The sequence below is a fragment of the Ictidomys tridecemlineatus genome, chromosome 13, assembly GCF_052094955.1.
Source record: "Ictidomys tridecemlineatus isolate mIctTri1 chromosome 13, mIctTri1.hap1, whole genome shotgun sequence".
Classification (NCBI taxonomy): Eukaryota; Metazoa; Chordata; class Mammalia; order Rodentia; family Sciuridae; genus Ictidomys; species Ictidomys tridecemlineatus.
The window spans coordinates 34,484,615-34,504,591 of NC_135489.1; the positions used below are offsets into that span (position 1 = coordinate 34,484,615).

General features: G+C 33.5%; 1 protein-coding gene across 12 annotated transcripts in view; it reads right to left on the bottom strand.

The window, feature by feature from the left end:
* Kiaa1328 (KIAA1328 ortholog) overlaps positions 1-19,977 on the bottom strand; it is a 254,580-nt gene that overhangs the window by 91,190 nt on the left and 143,413 nt on the right. For 10 of the 12 annotated variants that reach the window (XM_005325562.5, XM_013358742.4, XM_078030103.1 and 7 more), the window contains 2 exons: positions 17,505-18,178; positions 8,318-8,425 (listed from right to left, as the gene is read on the bottom strand). In XM_005325562.5, coding sequence (XP_005325619.2) covers positions 8,318-8,425; positions 17,505-18,178 — 782 coding nt within the window. The remainder of the gene's footprint in view (positions 1-8,317; positions 8,426-17,504; positions 18,179-19,977) is intronic. The other 2 variants (XM_021726530.3, XM_021726528.3) reach the window with 1 other exon arrangement.

Sequence of the window (19,977 nt, forward strand, 5' to 3'; positions counted from 1 at the left end):
TTTTAATCTCACATTAGATTAAATAATTTATGAGACAGAGAATTCTTGGCTTTCCAATGACTGCCAGACATTAGAAGAAGTTGCAAGAGTTTCTTCAAATTCTTAAAATGTATAATAACATTTTGAAAGGTCTACAAGTATATCAGAGGCATATTAAAAATATATTTTTGAAGCAGTGTATAATTTTTTAAATTTAGAGTATGCATGCCAGATGCCTGGAAACCTTGAAGCATGTTCAATCCTTCAATTAGAGCACAAATTTCCAAAGCATTCACCATCCCTATCTGACTATAAGTAATGAAAACTTTTATAAATGGCAAGTGGGAGTATGAATTGCTACAATCTTTTGGAAAAGAAAATTAACATGGTATACTATAATTTATAATTATAAATTATATCAAAATAGCCTTTGTAAAAATAACCTCTGACCTAGCAATATTATCCTTGAGAATTTCTCCTAAAAAAGAAACAAAAGTACCAGAACATAAGAATGTATTACAATCGTACTTTTATAATATTGTGCATAGTATTAAAGAACTTAGATGTTCTGCAATACAAAACATGCCTGGAAAAGTTATGGTGCATATGTAAACAATGAACTGTCATGCATTTATAATAAATAATGAATTAGCATTTCTATTAGTTTTCTATAGCTGCTACAACAAATTACTTCAACTTGATTGGCTTAAGCAACATAAATGTATCATTCCACAGTTTTGTAAGTCTGACAGAGGTCTCACTGAAAGGACTGGGCTAACATTCAGGTGTTGGAAGGGCCATGTTCCTTTCTGGAGCCATAGAAGATAAATTCTTTCCTTGCTCATTTGGGTTATTAGCAGATTTCAGTTCCTTGCAGTTGGAGATCCTCCCTGCAGGTGGCTGCTTTTACTTTCATTCCCTGGCCTGTGACCTCATTCTTCCATCTTCAAATGCCAGCAATAGCCGACTAGGTCACTTTCATGCTTCTAATTTCTCTTCCTCCCCTCCCATGTCTCTGATCCAGCAGGGGAAGTGTCTCCACTTTTTTTTTTCTTTTCCTCTTTTGGTGCTGGCTATAAGTTTCCCTATTTTTAAGCACTTGTATGATTAGATTGGGCCCACTCAGAGAATCCAGGACTATGCCTCCATATCAAGGTCCATCCCCCTCTATCACATCTGCCTTTAAAGTCTATTTGCTGCTAGGCACAGTGGCACATGCCTGTAATCCCAGTGGCTCAGGAGGTTAAGGCAGAAATATCTCAAGTTCAAAGTCAGCCTCAGTAACACAGTGAGGCCCTAAGCAACTTAGTGAGACTCTATTTCAAAAAGATAAAAAGGGCTGGGTACATCCCTCAGTGGTTAAGTGCCCCTGGGTTTAATCCCTCATACCAAAATAATAAATAAATACAATTAAAAAATAAAGAAATAAAGTTCCTTTGCTATATAAGGTAACATATTCAAGAATTCCAGGGATTAGAGCATGGACATCTTTGAGGGACAATTATTCTGCTTACTAAAGTTCTATATCTAAGGATCTGATAATAATCATCAAGTAGCATTCAAAGAAAAAATATGATGTGTTGTTTGATGTCCAGTGTGCACAGATATCTGTATTTGTGCACATACAGAAAGGTTTAGAAGGATATACATAAGGGGTCTAATACTAATTTAACCAAGACAGTCAGCATAGGGAATGGAAGATGGGATGAAAGATAAATGATATATTTTCTTAATATGCCTTTGAATGTTTTACTTTTTATATGAGAAATATTTATTTTTAAATTTTACAAAGTTTAGGTAAAATATTTTTTTTAATATTTTTTTTAGTTGTAGTTGGATTTAATACATTTATTTATTTATTTATTTATGTGGTTCTGAGGATCGAACCCAGGGCCTCACACATGCTAGGCGAGTGCTCTACTACTGAGCCACAAACCCAGCCTTAAAGACGTAGGTTGGGTTTTAATATTAATATTAAATATTGAATATTATTAATATTAATTAGTATTAATACTATTTAATATTTTAAGATGCATTATAATTTAAACACACAACACATACTTATACATAAGGAAGACCTAGAAGTTATATACTAAGATAATTCTAGATGATATTATAAATATATTTTTTTTGGCTTACCAGCAATTTTTTAATATGGTAGGTAAATAAGAAAGGAAATAAGTAAAGATATAAACATGAATAGCACTAATAAGTAAATATTTTAAATTAAAAACAATTCAACAAAAAGTTTTGACATTTCAACTACAGAAATGTAATGCCCTTACATAAAAACTGTGGACACAGCCAGGAAATGAAAATTCTACAAAGCAGTAGCAGAAAGGGTTAAAAAAAGACACAAAAAAATTTTCATCCTAATCAAATACTGGGAAACTGAAAATGACAACAGAATTCTATCTTTCCACTTATAAAATTGCCAAATGTTATTTAATTTTTCAAATCACCATTGGCTAGCCAATTTACCTCTGTTCCCTTCTGACACTGCTTAAAAATAACAGTGAAAGAATAGAAACAACAAAAAATCTATGTGGCTGCACAAAATTTCAGAAGCCTGGAAAGCAGATGGATGAGTTGAAACTCAATTAGCCAACTAGAAATATTAAAACAGAACTATCTGCTAGTTGTGGTGTAGGAACAGATAACCTGAATGAAGGCCAATGAAGGTCAGGCCTAATAGGAGGAAGTAAAAGCACAGCTGGATGAAAAATCTCTCACAGATGTAAAAAGCCAAGATGCCCTCCTTATTTGTCCCCATCTGGTTTACCTCCAGGAAAAGGTGAAAAATAGAGTTATGGGCATAAATTCCATACAGTTAAAAAGGGGACTAGGTGAAAGCCTATATAATAATAAGGGATGGGTCTTTTTCTTCTTCCACTGGGCTCCCCTTTTTGGTAGCTACTGTGGTTTGAATATTAAATGCCCCCCAAAGGCCCATATACTAAAGACTTGATTGCCAACCTAGATGCTACTGGGAGGTAGTAGAACCTTTAGGCTGTGGGGACTAGTGGAAGGAAGTTAGGTCACTAGGGGTATGCACTTGGAGGGGATGTTGGGACCGCAATTCCCCCTCCCTTCCCCTCTCCTCTCTGTTTCTTAAAATAAACCTTTCCTTCTTTTAAGTGTAATTTTCTCAGGTATTTTCAGCAATGAAAATATGACTAAAAAGGAAGCCAAATTTATATAATGCTCCTATTTCTTTTTCCAACCTAGGCATAAAATTTAACGATAGGAGAACTGCCCACCCAAAAGAAGGGACCTAAGGGCAAGGGGTAAGGGGTCGCCAGGTTTCTACCTGATCACAATGAAGTCCATTAGTTGAGAAAGCCTGCTTATATATACTCAGAGCTTTCAATAGCCTTTTACTGTTTTGCTCATAAATATAAATGAATTATCAGACATTTGTGGGAAAAAGAAAATTGAATTTGGTGAAAAGAGAAAGAATGCTCTAAAAACAAAAGAAACTTCAAAAATTATTATAAATATCCTCTAAGGTAAGACAAAATATCATATATACAAAACATACATACAAAACAAGAATGGAACATTCATAGAGTAAGTTGTCCTTGGAAGTTAATCATTAAAGCAGTAATAAAATTCAATAGAAGCACTGAAAGATAAAGTTCAGGAAATCTTAGAAACTAGGAAAAAAGACAAATATGAAAGGAGAGAAAAATAAGAAAATGAAATGATTCTGAGAGATTCAACATATGAATGTGAAGAGTTCTGGGAAGAAGCATTATAAAAAGTGAGGTTGGAGAGAGTGACACAAAGAAAATTTCCCTAAACTGAAGGAAGTTTCTTCATTGAAAGAGTCCACTGATTGTGCAGTATACTGAATGAAAAAGGCCCAATTTTAATGCACAGCAGCATTCATTTTTTAAAAATATTTATTTAGTTGCAGATGAACATACAGTACCTTTATTTATTTTTATGTGGTGCTGCGGATGGAACCCAGTGTTTCACATATTTGAGGCAAGCACTTTACCACTGAGCTACAGTCCCAGCCAGCATTCTTTTTAAAGGAATTCAGATACAAATAGTTTTCACAGAGCATAGGTCTTATATACACAAATACACACACAGAGATTAAAAATGAAAAATTTAATGGCAACACTAGAAACTAGAAGATAATGAAAGACAACCTTTAATCCATTCTGAGGAAAAATAATTACCAACTCAAAATTCTATAAAGAGTTAAACTATAAATTAAACATGAAGAAAGTCTTAAGATATTTTTTAGAGATGTGACATCTCAAAAAAGTATTGCCTCTGTACTCCTTTTCAGTAAGGTATTAAAGGATATGTTTCAGTAAGATGAAGGAGTATTAATAAAAAGAGGATAATATGTAATCTAGAAAAAAGAAAATATAATATATAATACGGAAAAGTAAAGAAAATGTCCAGGATGATGAATAAGGAAATATCAGAATGACATCACTAGACAGCAAGCCTAGAAAATAACCAAGTCTATTTTTTATTAGTGCATTATAATTATATATAATAGTGAAATTCATTGTTATACATCTATTCATGCATATAATATATAAAATACAATTTGGTTCTTAGTACCTCATACAACCCCCCTCCCCATTCTATAAGTCTCCCTTCTATTATCATGAGATCTGCCCCACTTTTTTTTTTTACTAACTAGCTTCCACATATGAGAAAAAAACATACTTCCCTTGACTTCCTGAGTTTGTCTTATTTGGCTTAAGGAAGGATATCTTTAAAAAAAATGATGAAGGGGGGGAAGCAACATATGAAAGAAATGAAGAGATATGATAGAATAATTGATGTGACTGAATATATTAAGAGATTTATATTTTCGTGGTGAGAATGAGTAGATATGAGAATATCTGTTTTAAAAGGCCAGGAATTTTTGTCTGTTTATACACTGCTTTTTTCTCCAAGTCTAAAACATGGTGGATACTCTATAAATATTTGAGTGAATGAGTAATGAATGAATTCATAGAAAATTAAATGGGACATTTTTATTGTATTAAAAATTTTAAAAATTGACATTATATATGTTCATGATATACAATACAATGTTTTGATATATGTATACATTGTGAACTTATTAAATCAAGCTACTTAATGTATTCATCATCTCATATACTTATTTTAGGTAAGAATACTTAAGATCTACTCTCACCAATTTTCAAAAGCACAATACATTGTTCGCTATAATCATCATGCTGTATAGACCTCCAGAACTTATTCATCCTGGCTAAATGAAACTTGGTACTCTGACCAATATCTTTCCATTCCCCCAACCCTCCTGGCCCTTTTGGCAATCACCACTCTACTATTTGCTTCTATGAATTTGACTATTTTTTGGTACCAGAAGTTGAACCCAGGGGTGCTTAATCATTAAGCCACATCCCCATTCCTTTTTAAATTTTTTATTTTGAGACAGGATCTCACTAAGTTGCTTAGGACCTCACTAAGTTGCTGAGGTTGGCTTTGAACTTGTAATCTTCCTGCTTCAGCTTCTAGAGCTGCTGGGATTACAGGCATGTGCCACCAAGCTGGCTGAATTTGATTTCTTTAAAGTTCATAAGTAAATGAGATCATGCAATATTTGTTTTTCTGTGCTAAATAGACATTTTTAAACTCCAGAGAAAATAATTTATTGTATAGAAATTAAATTTAGTAATTATAAAGTACAAGGTTTAGCTATGCATATAGCATTTACAGTCTTAAAACTATTTTGATATAGACATATTGAGAGGACAGATGGAAGGAAATAGTGTGTTTGAATGTGTTATTAAAGAGAGGGGGAGAGGGAGAAAGTAGAGACAGAAAAAAACAGGGAGGGATGTCCCAGAGGGAAGAAAGAAAAAAGAAAGAAAAGGAGACATTAAATGGTAATTGGTGAGGGCTAAATCATCTTCCACAGCAAAATGTCAATGCTTCATGATTATATAAGTTTGAAGTAAAAAAAATAGGTAACATCTAAAATAGTTAAAACTGTTTGTTGAAGGAGGATATCAGCAACATGCCAAAATAGAAGTTCCAAGTGCTTGCTTCTCACTGTAAATAATCAATGTGAACGGGCTGGAGCAGTAGTTCGATGCGCAGACTGCTTGCCTAGTATGCGCAAGGCACTGGCTTCGATCCTCAGCACCACATAAAAATAAACGCATAAAATAGGGGCATTCTGTCTATCTACAACTACAAAAAAAAATTTAAAAAAAAATCAATGTGAACAACTCTCCAACATGAAATCTTCGCAAGAGCTAAGGAAAGCAGGTGAGAGAGTATAGCACCCGTTTATTCCACAAAAGTAAGATGTACTGAAGAGGGCAGGAAGGACAGTTTTATACTACTGCTATTAGTCCTCCCTTAACTCCAGGCAGTACAGTGAGAAGAGACCTTCCATAAGGAAGAAGAAGAGAGAAGTGAGCATCAGACTTTGTTCCAGATCTCCAAACCAAGTCTGCCCCTGTAAAACCCAGTGTTAGGCAGATAGATGCACATGGCCCCAGACACCAGGCAGCAAGGCCCTCCTTGGCACCAGGTAGGATCTTTCTGTCTCAGACTCCAGGCCTGTTTGGCAAATTTGAATTTCTTCCCTAGGCCCACTTCACCACTAGCTCACCTCAAAGGTCCCAGGCTCTGGGTGAGTCCCAGTGCCAGGCTGTTCCCTTATAGCTCTGATTTAGGGGCTGCCCCAGTATCAAGTCAGCCTCTACAGACTCAGGCTATAGCTAGCACTATGCTAGACCAAATGGCTTCAGGTTTTAGGCCTGCTGGACCACCTGGCCAGTCTCTGCAGCCCAAGTCATCAGGCTAATCTGTGGATCCAGCCTCTAGACTGGTCCCAGCAGCTGTAGTCTCCAGGCCTGCCTCTTGCAGACAGCTCCCATGGTCTCAGGATTCAGCCCACCCCAGTGCCAGGCCAGTCCAATGGACCTACCCTCCAGGCTGGCCTCTGTGGCTTGGAGTTTGAGTCCAAGCAAGTTAATTGCCTGTTATCACAAAGAAGTCAACAATGTTCAAAGGAATATAACTAAATTTCAGAGCCATTCACAATGACCATAACAAATCTAAAATTACTAGACATATAAAAAACCAGGAAAACATGATTAATACTCAGGGAAGACAACATAAACCCCAAGATGACTCAAGTGTTAAAAGTAGCAGACAAGCACTTGAAAGGAATTATAACCATATTCAAGAAAATAAAGAAAAATATGCTTGTAAAGAATAAATTAGAAAATCTCATCAGAGAAATAAAATTATAACAAAAATCCAAATGAAAATTTCAGAAGTAAAATACATGACCAAAATTAAAAAAAAAAAACCCTTAGGGTTTAACGACACATAGAAAGTAACAGATAAAACTTGAGGATAAGTTGATAGTAATTATTCAATATGAAGAACAAAAACAAAGATTTTAAAAAATTAGCAGTTATCAGGCACCTATGAAAAAATATCTACAGGTTTACTATATACATAGTTGGAATACTAAAAGGAGAGAAGAAAGAGAATAGAGAGAAAAAAAGAAAAAACAATGGCCTTAAATACCTAAAATTTCATAAAGTGAGAATTCTTAAACATTGCCTTGAGGGCATAATTGGAATTAACTTTTATGGAAAACAATTGGGCAATATGAATCTACAATCTTACATATATTCATATATGTTTTAGTTATTAATTGCACTTATAGATATCTATGCCAAGGAAATAGGAAGAAATAAAGTAAAAAAGTCAGAGAAATATTCTTTAAGAAATTATTTATAATAGCAAAATTCTGTATTATGGAATATCAGGCTAATTGGGGCATAATTATAATTGCCACATGTTAAATATTTGTTGAATGAATGAATGAAAAAAAATAGAGAGACATTTTTTTAAAATTTAGAGACAGAGTCTTACTGAGTTGTTTAGGCTGAGAGTTGCCCTACTCTCTGACCTGCTGAGGCTGGCTTTGAACTCATGATCCTCTTGCCTCAGCCTCCTACACTGCTGGGATTACAGGCATGTGCCACCACACCCGGCTATGAATGAATATATTTTCATAAAATATTTAATGAGATAAAAAATGTATGAAAAAGTAAATAAAAATCTATATAAGCATAGTCCCTATTACTTAATATGGAATATAAATAATATAAAAAATAGGAGAAAAGGCTCAAAGATTATGAATGAATTTTTATTTTCTTCACATTTTTCTATATTTTTCAAAAAATTTTATGTCAATTATTAATTTGGTCAAAAATAATAAAAATGAATATTAAGCTACAATTTGATGCCAAACATATTCTAAATATCTAAGTCCTTAGTATTCTTGCCTTCACCCAGCTCTTTTTACCTTGGTCCAGGATCACTCCCATTCATATCCAGATTGGGCTCTTGGGGTTTAGTAAATTCTTTGTCAGGAACCAGTTTTGTAGACTTAAATACAGCTTGAGTTCTTAACCTATAAAAATAAATTTAGAGAATTTATAATCCTGAGGAGCCTGAGAGGCTAACTGATAATCCCTGGAAAACTATGCTCTTCCAACTAGATCCGAAGCTTCCCAGCAATCATTTTCAAATTAAACCTTTGTCAAAAATAAATGGGTAGACTGGATGTATAGCTGCAGCAGGTTCACAGCATGTGCAAGGCCCTGGGATCAATTCTCCCACACCACTAACAAACAAATGGATAATTACTAAATATACATAAATAAATAGGCACAAATTGACTTTGTTCTCTTTATTTATAAGAGAACTGTTTATGATATAATTTAAAAAGTCAAAATTATAGATGATTTTGGAGCACTCTGAATCTATTCTCTAGAAATTTAAAGACTCACTCTATTTATTGCTTAGTGTATTTTGGTCACTAAAGTCTAAACAGGAATTCTAGTAACTTAAGTATCATTAATCATGTCCAATATTATGTGGGAGGTGCCCACTTCTAACAGTCACATGTCAAAGAGCTGGGTCTACAGCTCACTGACCAAATAGTTTCTCTGGGCCACAGACAAATAAGAATTAGAAGACACCAAAATCCCATACTCACATGTTCTGAGAAGGCAAAGCTGTTGAAATCAGCACAAAAATGATGTCAATTACTAATACCAAATATGTGACACTACCCATTCTCTGTTTTGTAGAAATGTTTTCTGGTTCTTTGTATAAGTATATTCTTTAACTATAAAATCGCACACCATGAAGAGGTAAAAACACCATTCATATGGTATCATCATTTTCTTATAATTCTTATAATTGTAGCTATCTATACATAAGAATAAATAAAGAGATCATAAAGATTAATCACCCTTAGGAACTTATTGTTTATTTGAGACAACTGAGACTAATATTTGGTAGTGACACAGACGTAGATAGGTTAAATGCAAATGTAAAATGTTAAAAATCAGGCAATTATGAGAACAGAGTGAAAAAATAATAGCAATAGAAGCAGTCAGAGCAGCGTTGGCAGCAGTGGTATAAATGATGATGTTGAAGATATAAGACACCATTGAAGGAATGCACTTTCCATATACTGTTGCGCTGATCCTTATGACTATACTATGAAGTAGTTATTTATTACTCTGTATTTACAGATTGCTAAAGCAAGGCACAGACACATTACCATTGAGGTAAAGGCATATTTTTAAATCATTATTAGGTATAAAGTACATATACTCAAGAATATTATAAGAGTAGGAAACAATGATAATTATTAATTTTTTTGTGATATTGGGGATTGAACCCACACAACCTAGGCAAGTACTCTACCACTGAGCTATATCCCCAGCTCTTTTTTTTTTTTTTTTAAACAGGGTACTGCTAAGTTGCCTTGGCTGGCTTTGAATTTGTGGTCCTCCTGCCTCAGCCTCCTGAGAACCTGAGATTATAACTGTGCACTGCAGTGTTGGACTAAATATCTATAATTAGCCCTCATTTTTAATCATAATATATACACTACTTTGCTCCAAAAAGGATTTAAGGTGATAGACACTATTCTGGATAAATCCTCTCAGATCAGTCTAGAAAGATTTTGAAAGTTCTCATTGACCACTGTGTAATATCAAGATAGCAGAATGAATTGTTAAGTAAAGTTTAAGTAAATATTAATTACATGCTTAAGTGTTATTCCAATATGACAGGTTCATCCCCAAATTCTGAACTACTTTAAGAATTCTATACTACTCACTTGATAGTAATTATAGATTGTTTTCCAATATTATTCCTGAGCATTGTGAGCACCATAAACAATGCCTGTGCATGGCAAGTATTACTTTAGTAATTTAATTAAAGTGAGGGTTTTTTTAATATATAAAATTTCAAATTATGTATAAATTAGAAAGTAAGATTATGTTATGTATACTTAGAGTCAAGACCAGGTCTTGCTGATTTGATACTCCTCTCATATAGTTTTGTATTGAACAGGGGGATTAGTAAATGTTTGCTTAAAGAAGGGGAATTAAAATGAATTATAGAACTACATTTCACATCTAACAATAATGGGTCAATTTTGTATATGTGCAATAACTTAGGTAAGAAAGAAACTAGACCTAAAAATTTTAAGTAGAGGGATTTTAACTGTGCTGTAATGAATAGATAAGGAGTAGATAAATGTAAAAGAGCAAAGTATATTTAAATCAGAAGAAAAGGTATGGTTTGAAGAAGAAATATAAATAGTATGTTGGGAACAGTTCAAGGAGATAAAACTTACCTTTGGTGAAAATTATATCTCAGGACAAGTAGGGCAAATGGGGAGATAGGTGATTACAGATTATAAAAAGTTTTTGCACACAAGTTTGAATAGATATTATAATCCAGTAGGAAATTCTTATGGGTTTTTAAAATCCAGAAGTGGTACCATAAAGGCAATGTCTTAGGAGGATTCATTTGAGATAGATATTCTTGGTATAGGATACTAATGTGCAGAAAGTTGAATATCAGATAAATCGTATGTGATAAAATTACATAAATCTAAAAAGTAGGCCAGAGAGTAGGGCAACTCTCAGCCTAGAAATATAAATTGTGATACTGATTAGTTAAATGGATAAATTTAGGCTCCTAGTTCTGCATTGTACCAGCTCACAACAGAAGACCAGCTTACTTTCAGGGTAAAAGTTAAGCAGAGGAATGAGAGATGAAAGCCATGGAATTAAAAATGCTCTGAGTTTTGGCTTATCTGGGTATCTCACTCACTTCTTGATGGAGGGAATTTTGTTTTATGACTAGAGCTTTAAAGGACAAATGAAATGGCAGAACTATGATGGCCAAGACTCACAAAGAGTCACAAAAACTCTTTAAAAGATGACGAAGGCCCCAGAAACTAGGCTGACCAGTTCTATGGATGGCCAGTTTTACAAATGGACACTGTCTGATGGTTTATAAACATTTAGATAACAAGAACTTCCCAAGAAGATTGAAAATGTCCCAAAGGAATACCCAGGGGTTTGCTAAAGCTTGAAAGTAAATAATTCCTTCCAAAGGTAATTTCAATCTATCCAGGAGAATGCACTAAAGTCAAATAACAGCCATTTCAAGGAGGGGAATTCGGCAGAACATAAGACACAAACAAATTAAAAGGATATTAGCATAAAGAGATCTGAACCCAAGAAGGAACTTGAATGAGCTCAGTTGAGTTATTTTTCAGATAAGTATAAATTTTAAGAATTTTTTAAAAAGTAACAAATTTCAAGGCTAATGACAGAAAATAGGCATTCTCCTCTTATTAGGAGACTTATATTGTAGACCTTCCTGATAATTGTACTTTGCAAAGTATTTTGCTCACTTGATAAAAGTCTAATTTTTGAATAGAAAATGAAATATAGTTGATGAAATCTGAGTCCTATGAGTTACTGGATGAATAAAATTGGAAGAAAATTAGAAATCATTTGACCCATTGAATGCACTGAATGTTTACATATTTATGGCTGTCTTATTCACTAAAATCTCTATGGAATTCCAGGTCTGGAACAGAAGTAAATATACTTCTCCCTACACCTGAAACTAAAACACCTAGATGTCATATTGAAATAAAAATCTCTGAAAAGAAATAGGACACAATAGGAAAAACGTATCATTGAGATGGATCTTGTAATAAGACTTTAAAAGGTAAGCAGAAAAAGTAGACCAGATCTAGAGGAACAAGATGAGTTTCTCGGGCTTTCTTTCTGCCTCATACACCTTGGATATTAGAAAAGTTGGCAACCCAGAAACTCCAAAGAAGAGAGAGAGAAAAAGCTTGTCCTCTCTCACCAGAGAACTCCAAATGCCTGGAGGAAAAGAGAGAGGGGGAGGGGAGGCACGAGAAGCCTGCCCTCTCTTATCAGAGAATCAAGAAAGAGGTAGTCCTACAAGGCAAAAAACTTCAAAACACTAAGTACCCTACTCCAGCCCCAAAATCATGGGAAAAACTGTAGCCTCACTTCCCTTATTCCAAACAAAGGGCAAGTGGGAGGCTATTTTCCCATTTTCCACTAACTCTAACAAGGCATCCAACCCTTCTGCTATAGTAGTGTCAGAGATCTTCCTGATAAAATGGAATATCTGAGTAAAACTCAAAATATCTCATTCCAAAAGCAATTGAAAATCACTCAGCATATGAAGAAAATCTTACTGTGTAAGAAAAAACTATCATCAGAAGCCAGCACCAAGATGATACAAATGTTGGAATTATCTAATATTAAAACATACATAATAGGAATGTTTCAAAAAAACACTTCTGAACACTCTTGAAACAACACAAAACAAAACACCCAGAAAAATCTCTGAAAAGAAATAGGACACAATGGGAAAAACATATCATTGAGATGGATCTTGTAAATAAGCGGAAGTATCTATTCTCACATAAGATAAAGTTGACTTCAAGCCAAAGTTAATCAGAAGAGACAAAGAAGGTCACTTCATAGTGCTTAAATGAATCACACAACAACAGAAAATAACAATTTTGTAAATACTTACACCCCAAACAATGGAGCATCTCCTTATTTCAAACAAACCCTTCTCCATATCAAGAATCAAATAGACCATAACACAATAATACTGGGTGACTTTAACATGCCTCACATAAACTAGCTAGATCTCTCAAACAAAAACTTAATAAAGGGCTGGGGAAATAGCTCAGTTGGCAGAGTACTTGCCTTACTTGCACAAGACCCTGGGTTCAAACCCCAGCACCACATCCACATACAAAAAGTTAATAAAGAAGCTACAGAACTAAAATATACAATTAATAATTTAAACTTAACAGACATATATAGAGTATTTCATCCATCAATGACTAAATACACATTTTTCTCAGAAGCACATGGAATATTTTCTAAAATAGACCATATCTTAGGCCACAAGCAACTATTTGCAAATACAAAAAACCAGAGATAATACCGTACAGTCTATCAGACCATAATGGAATGAAATTAACTATAACATAGAATCCACTATTGAATGATGAATGAATAGTAGATGAAATCAGAGGTGAAATAAAAAAAAAGGAGCAAATGAGAACATAGATATAATATATCAAAATCTCTGGGACACTATGAAGGCAATTCTAAGAGGAAAGTTCACATCATTGAGCTCATACATTAAAAGAATAAAACATAGCAGGTAAATAATCTATCATTATATCTCAAGGCCTTAGAAAAGTAACAACAAACCAACACCAAAATCAATAAGACAGAAAATAATTAAAATCAAAGCTTCAATGAAATTGAGATTAAAAAAATTCAAAAAAAAATCAATGAAAGAAAAAGTTGGTTCTTTGAAAGAATTATCAAAACTGGTAAACCCTTAGCCAAGCTAATCAAAAGAGAGAAAAAACTTAAATTGCTAAAATCTGTGATGAAAAAAGGAAATATCACCATAGACATACTGAAATACAGAGGATAGCAAGAAATTATTTTGAAAATTTATACTCCAATAAGGTAGAAAATCTTGAAGTCATGGACAAATTCCTAAAGACATATGACCTACTCAAATTGAACCAAGAGGATATAGAAAATTTAAACAGACTAATTTTTAAGAAAGGAAATTGAAGCAATTATCAAAACCCTACCAACAAAGACAAGCCCAGGACCATAAGGATTCTCATTAGAGTTCTACCAAACCTTTAAAGAAGAATACCAATCCTCTTCAAATTATTCCAAAAAACAAAAAAGAAGGGAAGTCTCCCAAACACATTCTATGAAGCTAGTATCACCATTAATACAAAACCAGACATAGACATCAAGGAAACAAAACTTCAGAACAATGTCCTTAATGAACATAGATGAAAAAATTCTGAATAAAATATGGGAAAATTACACACAAAAACACATTAAAAAGATAATGCACCATGATCAAGAAGGTTTCAACCCAAGAATCCAAGTTTGATTCAACATATGAAAAATCAATAAATGTAATTCATCACATACACAGACTTAAAGAAAATAATCACATTATTATCTCAATAGATGTAGAGAAAGCAATTGACAAAATATAGCACCCATTCATATTCAAAACACTACAAAAACTAGGGAGAGTAGGAACATAACTAAACATACCCAAGGCCAACATCATTCTAAATGGAGAAAAACTAGAAGCATTTCCTCTAAAAATAGAAACAAAGACAGGGATATCCTGGAAACTCTAGCCAGAGCAATTAGACAAAAGAAAAAAATTAAAGGTATAGGAAAAGAAGAGATCAAACTATCTCTGTTTGCCTATGACATGATTCTATATTTAGAAAACTCAAAAAAAAAAAAAAAACTCCACCAGAAAACTTCTAGAACTCACAAATCCAGAAAGGTAGCAGGACACAAAATTAACACCCAGAAATCATCTGTGTTCCTATAATCCAATGACAAAGCAGCTGAAAATAAAAATCAGCTAAACCATCTAATTCACAATAGCCTAAAAGAAAATAATATACTTGGGAATCAATCCAACAAAAAAAGTGAAGGACCCTAACAATGAAAACTACAGAACTCTAAAGAAAGAAATTGAAAAAGACCTTAGAAAATGAAAAGATCTCCCGTGTTCTTGGGTAGGTAGAATTAATTTTGTTAAATGGCCATATTACCAAAAATGCTATACAGATATAATGCAATTCCCACCAAAATTCCAATGATGTTCTTCATAAAGGTAGAAAATGCAATCATAAAATTCATCTGGAAAAAGCTCAGAATAGCCAAAGCAATCCTCAGCAAGGAAAAAAAAAAGTAGGAGACACCATAATACCAGACTTTAAATTATACTACAGAGCTGTACTAACAAAAAAGTATTGGCACAAAAACAGAACTGAAGACCAATGGAACAGAATAGAAGACACAGAGACATACCCACATAAATACAATTATCTTATATTAGACAAAGGTACCATAAATATACATTGGAGAAAAGATAGGCTATTCACCAAACGGTGCTGGGAAAACTGGAAATCCATATATAATAGAAATGAAATTGAACCTCTGAATCTCACCCTGCACAAAACTAAAACTAGATCAAAGACCTAGAAATTTAGACCATAAACCCTAGAAGAAAATGTAGGTCTGATACTCCAACATTTTGGCTTAGGAACTGACTTCTTCAACAAGACTCGTGAAGTGCAAGAAGTAAAATTAATAATTAATAAATGGCGTGGCATCAAACTAACATGGTTTTTTCACAGCAAAGAAAACAATCAAGAACGTGAAAAAGAGAGCCTACAGAATGAGAGAAAATCTTTGTCACCTGCACCTCAAATACAGTGTTAATTTCTATGAAATATAAAGAACTAAAAAAACCCATAAAAACAAAAACAAAAACCACAAATAACTCAATCAATAAATGAATAAAGGAACTATACAGAAATTTCTCAGAAGAAGAAATACAAATGGTGAGTAGTAGAAAAGGCAATCTTCATGGTGACAAAATATGTCTGCTCTTTAATTGTAGTGATGGCTTTACATATCTACACATGTGGTAAAATGGCATACATAAAAATACAAACATGCATTGTATCGATGTTAATTTAGCAGTTTTAATATTGTATTATACTTATGCTAGACATAGCTAATGGGGAAATCTGGGTGAAAGATCCATGGGAATTTTCTGTGCTGTTTTTTGCAACTTCCTATGACTCAATACTTACTATAAAATAAAGTTTAAAAAAATATATATGAATATGTATACATTTTGTAATTTATACATATATAAAACTTGCTTAAAAGCTGTGCTTCCTAGATCTCTTATATAAGCTAGGATAGTACAGAACAATATAGACTGTATTATCATTATCCAGTATTATCTGAATATACAATGCTACACAAACGAATAGGATGCCTATTCTAATATTATTCATTTTCCCCTGCTAGACTGTACTCTCTTCAAAATAAAGACCAAACTTGAATCATTTCTTATCCTAGCATCTACAATACTTCACATATTCTAGACATTCAATGAATGCTTCTTAAATTAAGTTCCCAGGATAGCCTACACTAAGGGGAGGATTAGGGATTGGGATCATAAAAATGAAGCAACTGCAGTCTTTGGTGACAATCCTGTAAGAGCCTTCATTTTCATTTACTTTGAAAGCTTCCAGGTCTCTTCAATAAAGGGGGAAAAGAAAGAGGAGGATAACTTGTATGTCCCAGAAAAGTAGGTATTACATTGAGAGGAAAAATACCAGGACTCTCAAAGCAATTAAAATTTTACAAATATTAGGCATAATCTGTAAGTGAAAGAAAATCAACTCTAAGAAAGAAGTAACAGAAAATAACACTGTCACTGTGTCTGTGATGTATGCATCTAGTAAGAATGTGTACAAGGGAAAATGGGCAATTCGACCAAGAAGGAAATGGCAGAGATAAAAAAGCACTCCTCTATGAAAACTTGCAATTTATTACTTTTAAAAAGTATGAATACTATATTCTATTGTTTTAAATAAAATTGTATGATTTATTACTATTTTTCTTGAATAAATTAAGCAAATTTTATGATTCTGTTATGAAACTATTTTGACCACTATATAGTATTAGAATAGCTTTGACACCATTTTTAGGAAAGAACTGTTAAAATAACAGTTTAAATGTGAATAGATTTATAAGAATCAGTAATTAAACAGGTTTTGCTTCATGACCAGAAAGGGTTAAACTTAGAAGGTTCCTATCATTTGTTACATATATTTATATAATGGTAGATAGACATAAATATGCAATGATGACAGCTAATAACACTTCTTCACAATCTGATTCCATACCCTGAAATTTCAAGTTTTTACTTTATACCTAAGAGTTGACATCAATTCTGTACAATGGTAGTATCATTTAAAAATATTATCTTTGAAATCCACCAAGTTATACTGGACGGCTCAGAGGTAGTTCTTCTAATCTAAAATTTTAGAAGACAAGGTAATCTTTCTTGTCTTTCACAGAAGACAGGAATTTACTTTGTAGGCATAGTCATGATATATTTTGACCAAGCCAAGAGCTGGAAGAATTTCTGTTCCTACACATCTGCCGAAGTAATATACCAACTACTTTATATGTGTTTTCCAAACTATAGACATTGTTAAAAGAATAGGCAGGACTCACCAATTGTAATCTAATCGAGACTGGTGAAGCTGCTGCTGTTTTAGGAGAAGTTTTGTCTCCTGCTGAGCCAGCAGATGCTGAAGACGCTCCTTTTCAATTTCCAGCTCCATTTTCTGAAGCATCAGTTGTTTCCTTCTATCTTCTGAGAGTTGCTTTTTGACATCAGTTTCACTGGGTTGCAGAGCCCCTCCACCATGCATGAGAGATCCCCAAGAAAGCCCACAATAACTGCATGATTCTGGATCTGTCTTGGAACACTGAGACACTGTGCTTGTAGGATGACTCTCATGCACATGATCTTCAGTTTCAGAAGATCTGTGACCACAACACTGACTAGACGAACTAGGTTTAATATGTAGACATTCCTTCATCTTCAGTTCTTCTGGTGGAGGTTTCTCTGATGGTGCTGTATCCACTGATTTTCTCCCTGGAGATTCATAATTACATATTCTGGTCTCTGATGACACCCTGTCTGGATTCTCTTTGGGATGATGAAAGGTTACTGGTTTCAAAGAATTGTTCCTATATTCCATATGAGATTCTGAAGCTGAGTCTTGATTTGCAGACTTTGGCCTTCGCTTGGTTTGACTGCAAGTTTGTGGTTTGGCAACACTCAAATAGGAACCATCCAGTTCTACAGATGAAGACCGGGGAGTACTTTTCCTATTGGTTACCTAAAAAACAAAACAATGTCTCTTGTCAAATAAAAGCATGATAAAATAAGTTATTTCTTTTGGTCTTTCAAAAATCAATGATACATGTTCATGTAAACTAAGCTCTTGTTTTATCTTCTTAAAAACTAAATGATAGTATTTCTTGGGGCTGGGGTTGTGGCTCAGTGGAAGAGTGCTTGCCTCACATGTACGAGGCAATCCTCAGCACCACATAAAAAAATAAAGGTATTGTGTCCATCTATAACTCAAAAATAATTTTTTAGAAAATTAAATGATAGCATTCTTATAGCTAAGCAGATATGTGCCAGAAAACTATATCGGTTTTCAACCAACCTTCTACATATCAGAAAAACCATATAAGGATGAAAATAATATAGTGTTGCTACATGCTGCTTAAGTAAGAACTTTGATGATTTTAAGAGTTACAAATAATGAAGGTTACATAAACTCAACTTTGAGAAAAGGGAAAAACATTAAGTTTAATGTCTAAAAATGTTTACTTTTGAATACTGAGCCAAAAAATCCATTCAGCCACCTTAAATATCCTTTGATTGGCCATTATACAGAATGGGATTTGATGTAAAACATTTTGCCTTATACTGAATAGGATGTTACTGCTAGAAATGTGATGAGTTTTTATAAATACCTTTACGAAACACAGATAAAACTAACCACTTTCAACAATATATAATTCTAAACAAAAATCGTTATTTAAATATAAACTATAGTTAATTTTAATTACAAACATAAGTGATTTTTCAATTAAGCTGTTCAATAGGATATAGTAGGACAGAAAAGATGCAGTTGCAAATTACTGCTGACAGGTCAAGAGAGTAAGCTTTTCCTATATTTTCGCCTTAAGCTTGTTCTATCAGGGAGAGCAAAACTCAGCCTGAGGGTAAATGATTCTCAAACTTTAGTATGTTTCAGAGTCATTTACTTCTCTGTCTCAATAACTTTTGAAGGCAGGAGCTAGATTTATATCTCTATATACACAGTATTGGAGCTTGTATATAGTACATGATCAGTAAGCATGGCTGTTTATATAAACTTAGGAAAAAATTCAAATTGGGTTATGGTTCACAGTAACTGAAGAAAATTTAGAATCCATGACTAGCCTGAATTAGTTAATTAGCAGGAGAAAGAGAAAAGACATTAAAAAACTCTCTGCTAGAGTCTAAATTTAATAAATTAAGCTATCTTATTAGTGGAGTTGAAGATAGACATTGCCTCTGGGACACATGAGAGTAACAGGCTTGAATGAGCCAGGTTCGGGTTTTTCTTCTAGAACTGATCCATGACTACTTTGGGATATTTACAAATACAATTTTTCTTAATTAAGACTTAAACTAATGAAAAGTCCTAAACTGCTTCTTCTAGCATACAGATTTAATATGAAACATTTAGATACATAATATTTTTAAGAATAAAAATATTTTTTAGTTGCAGATGGACACAATATCTTTATTTACTTATCTTTATGCAGTGCTGAGGATTGAACCCTGTGCCTCACCGTGCTAGGCAAGTACTCTACCACTGATCCATAACCCCAGCTCCACAACCCCAGATACATAATATTAACTTAGATAACAAATTTCTAATTTAGAAAATCATAAATGAATTTTTAAAAATTGAGGCACAATTTCCAAATAATACACACTCTTTTATACATGGTTTCTTCAATTCAGCATAATTTTTGAATTGCTTCTGTTGTTACCAGAATCCTAACTCCAGTAGTTCCAAAAAAACAGGTCTACCTACCCACTTGCTCCAAAAAACTAAACAGAAAAGTTTTCAGT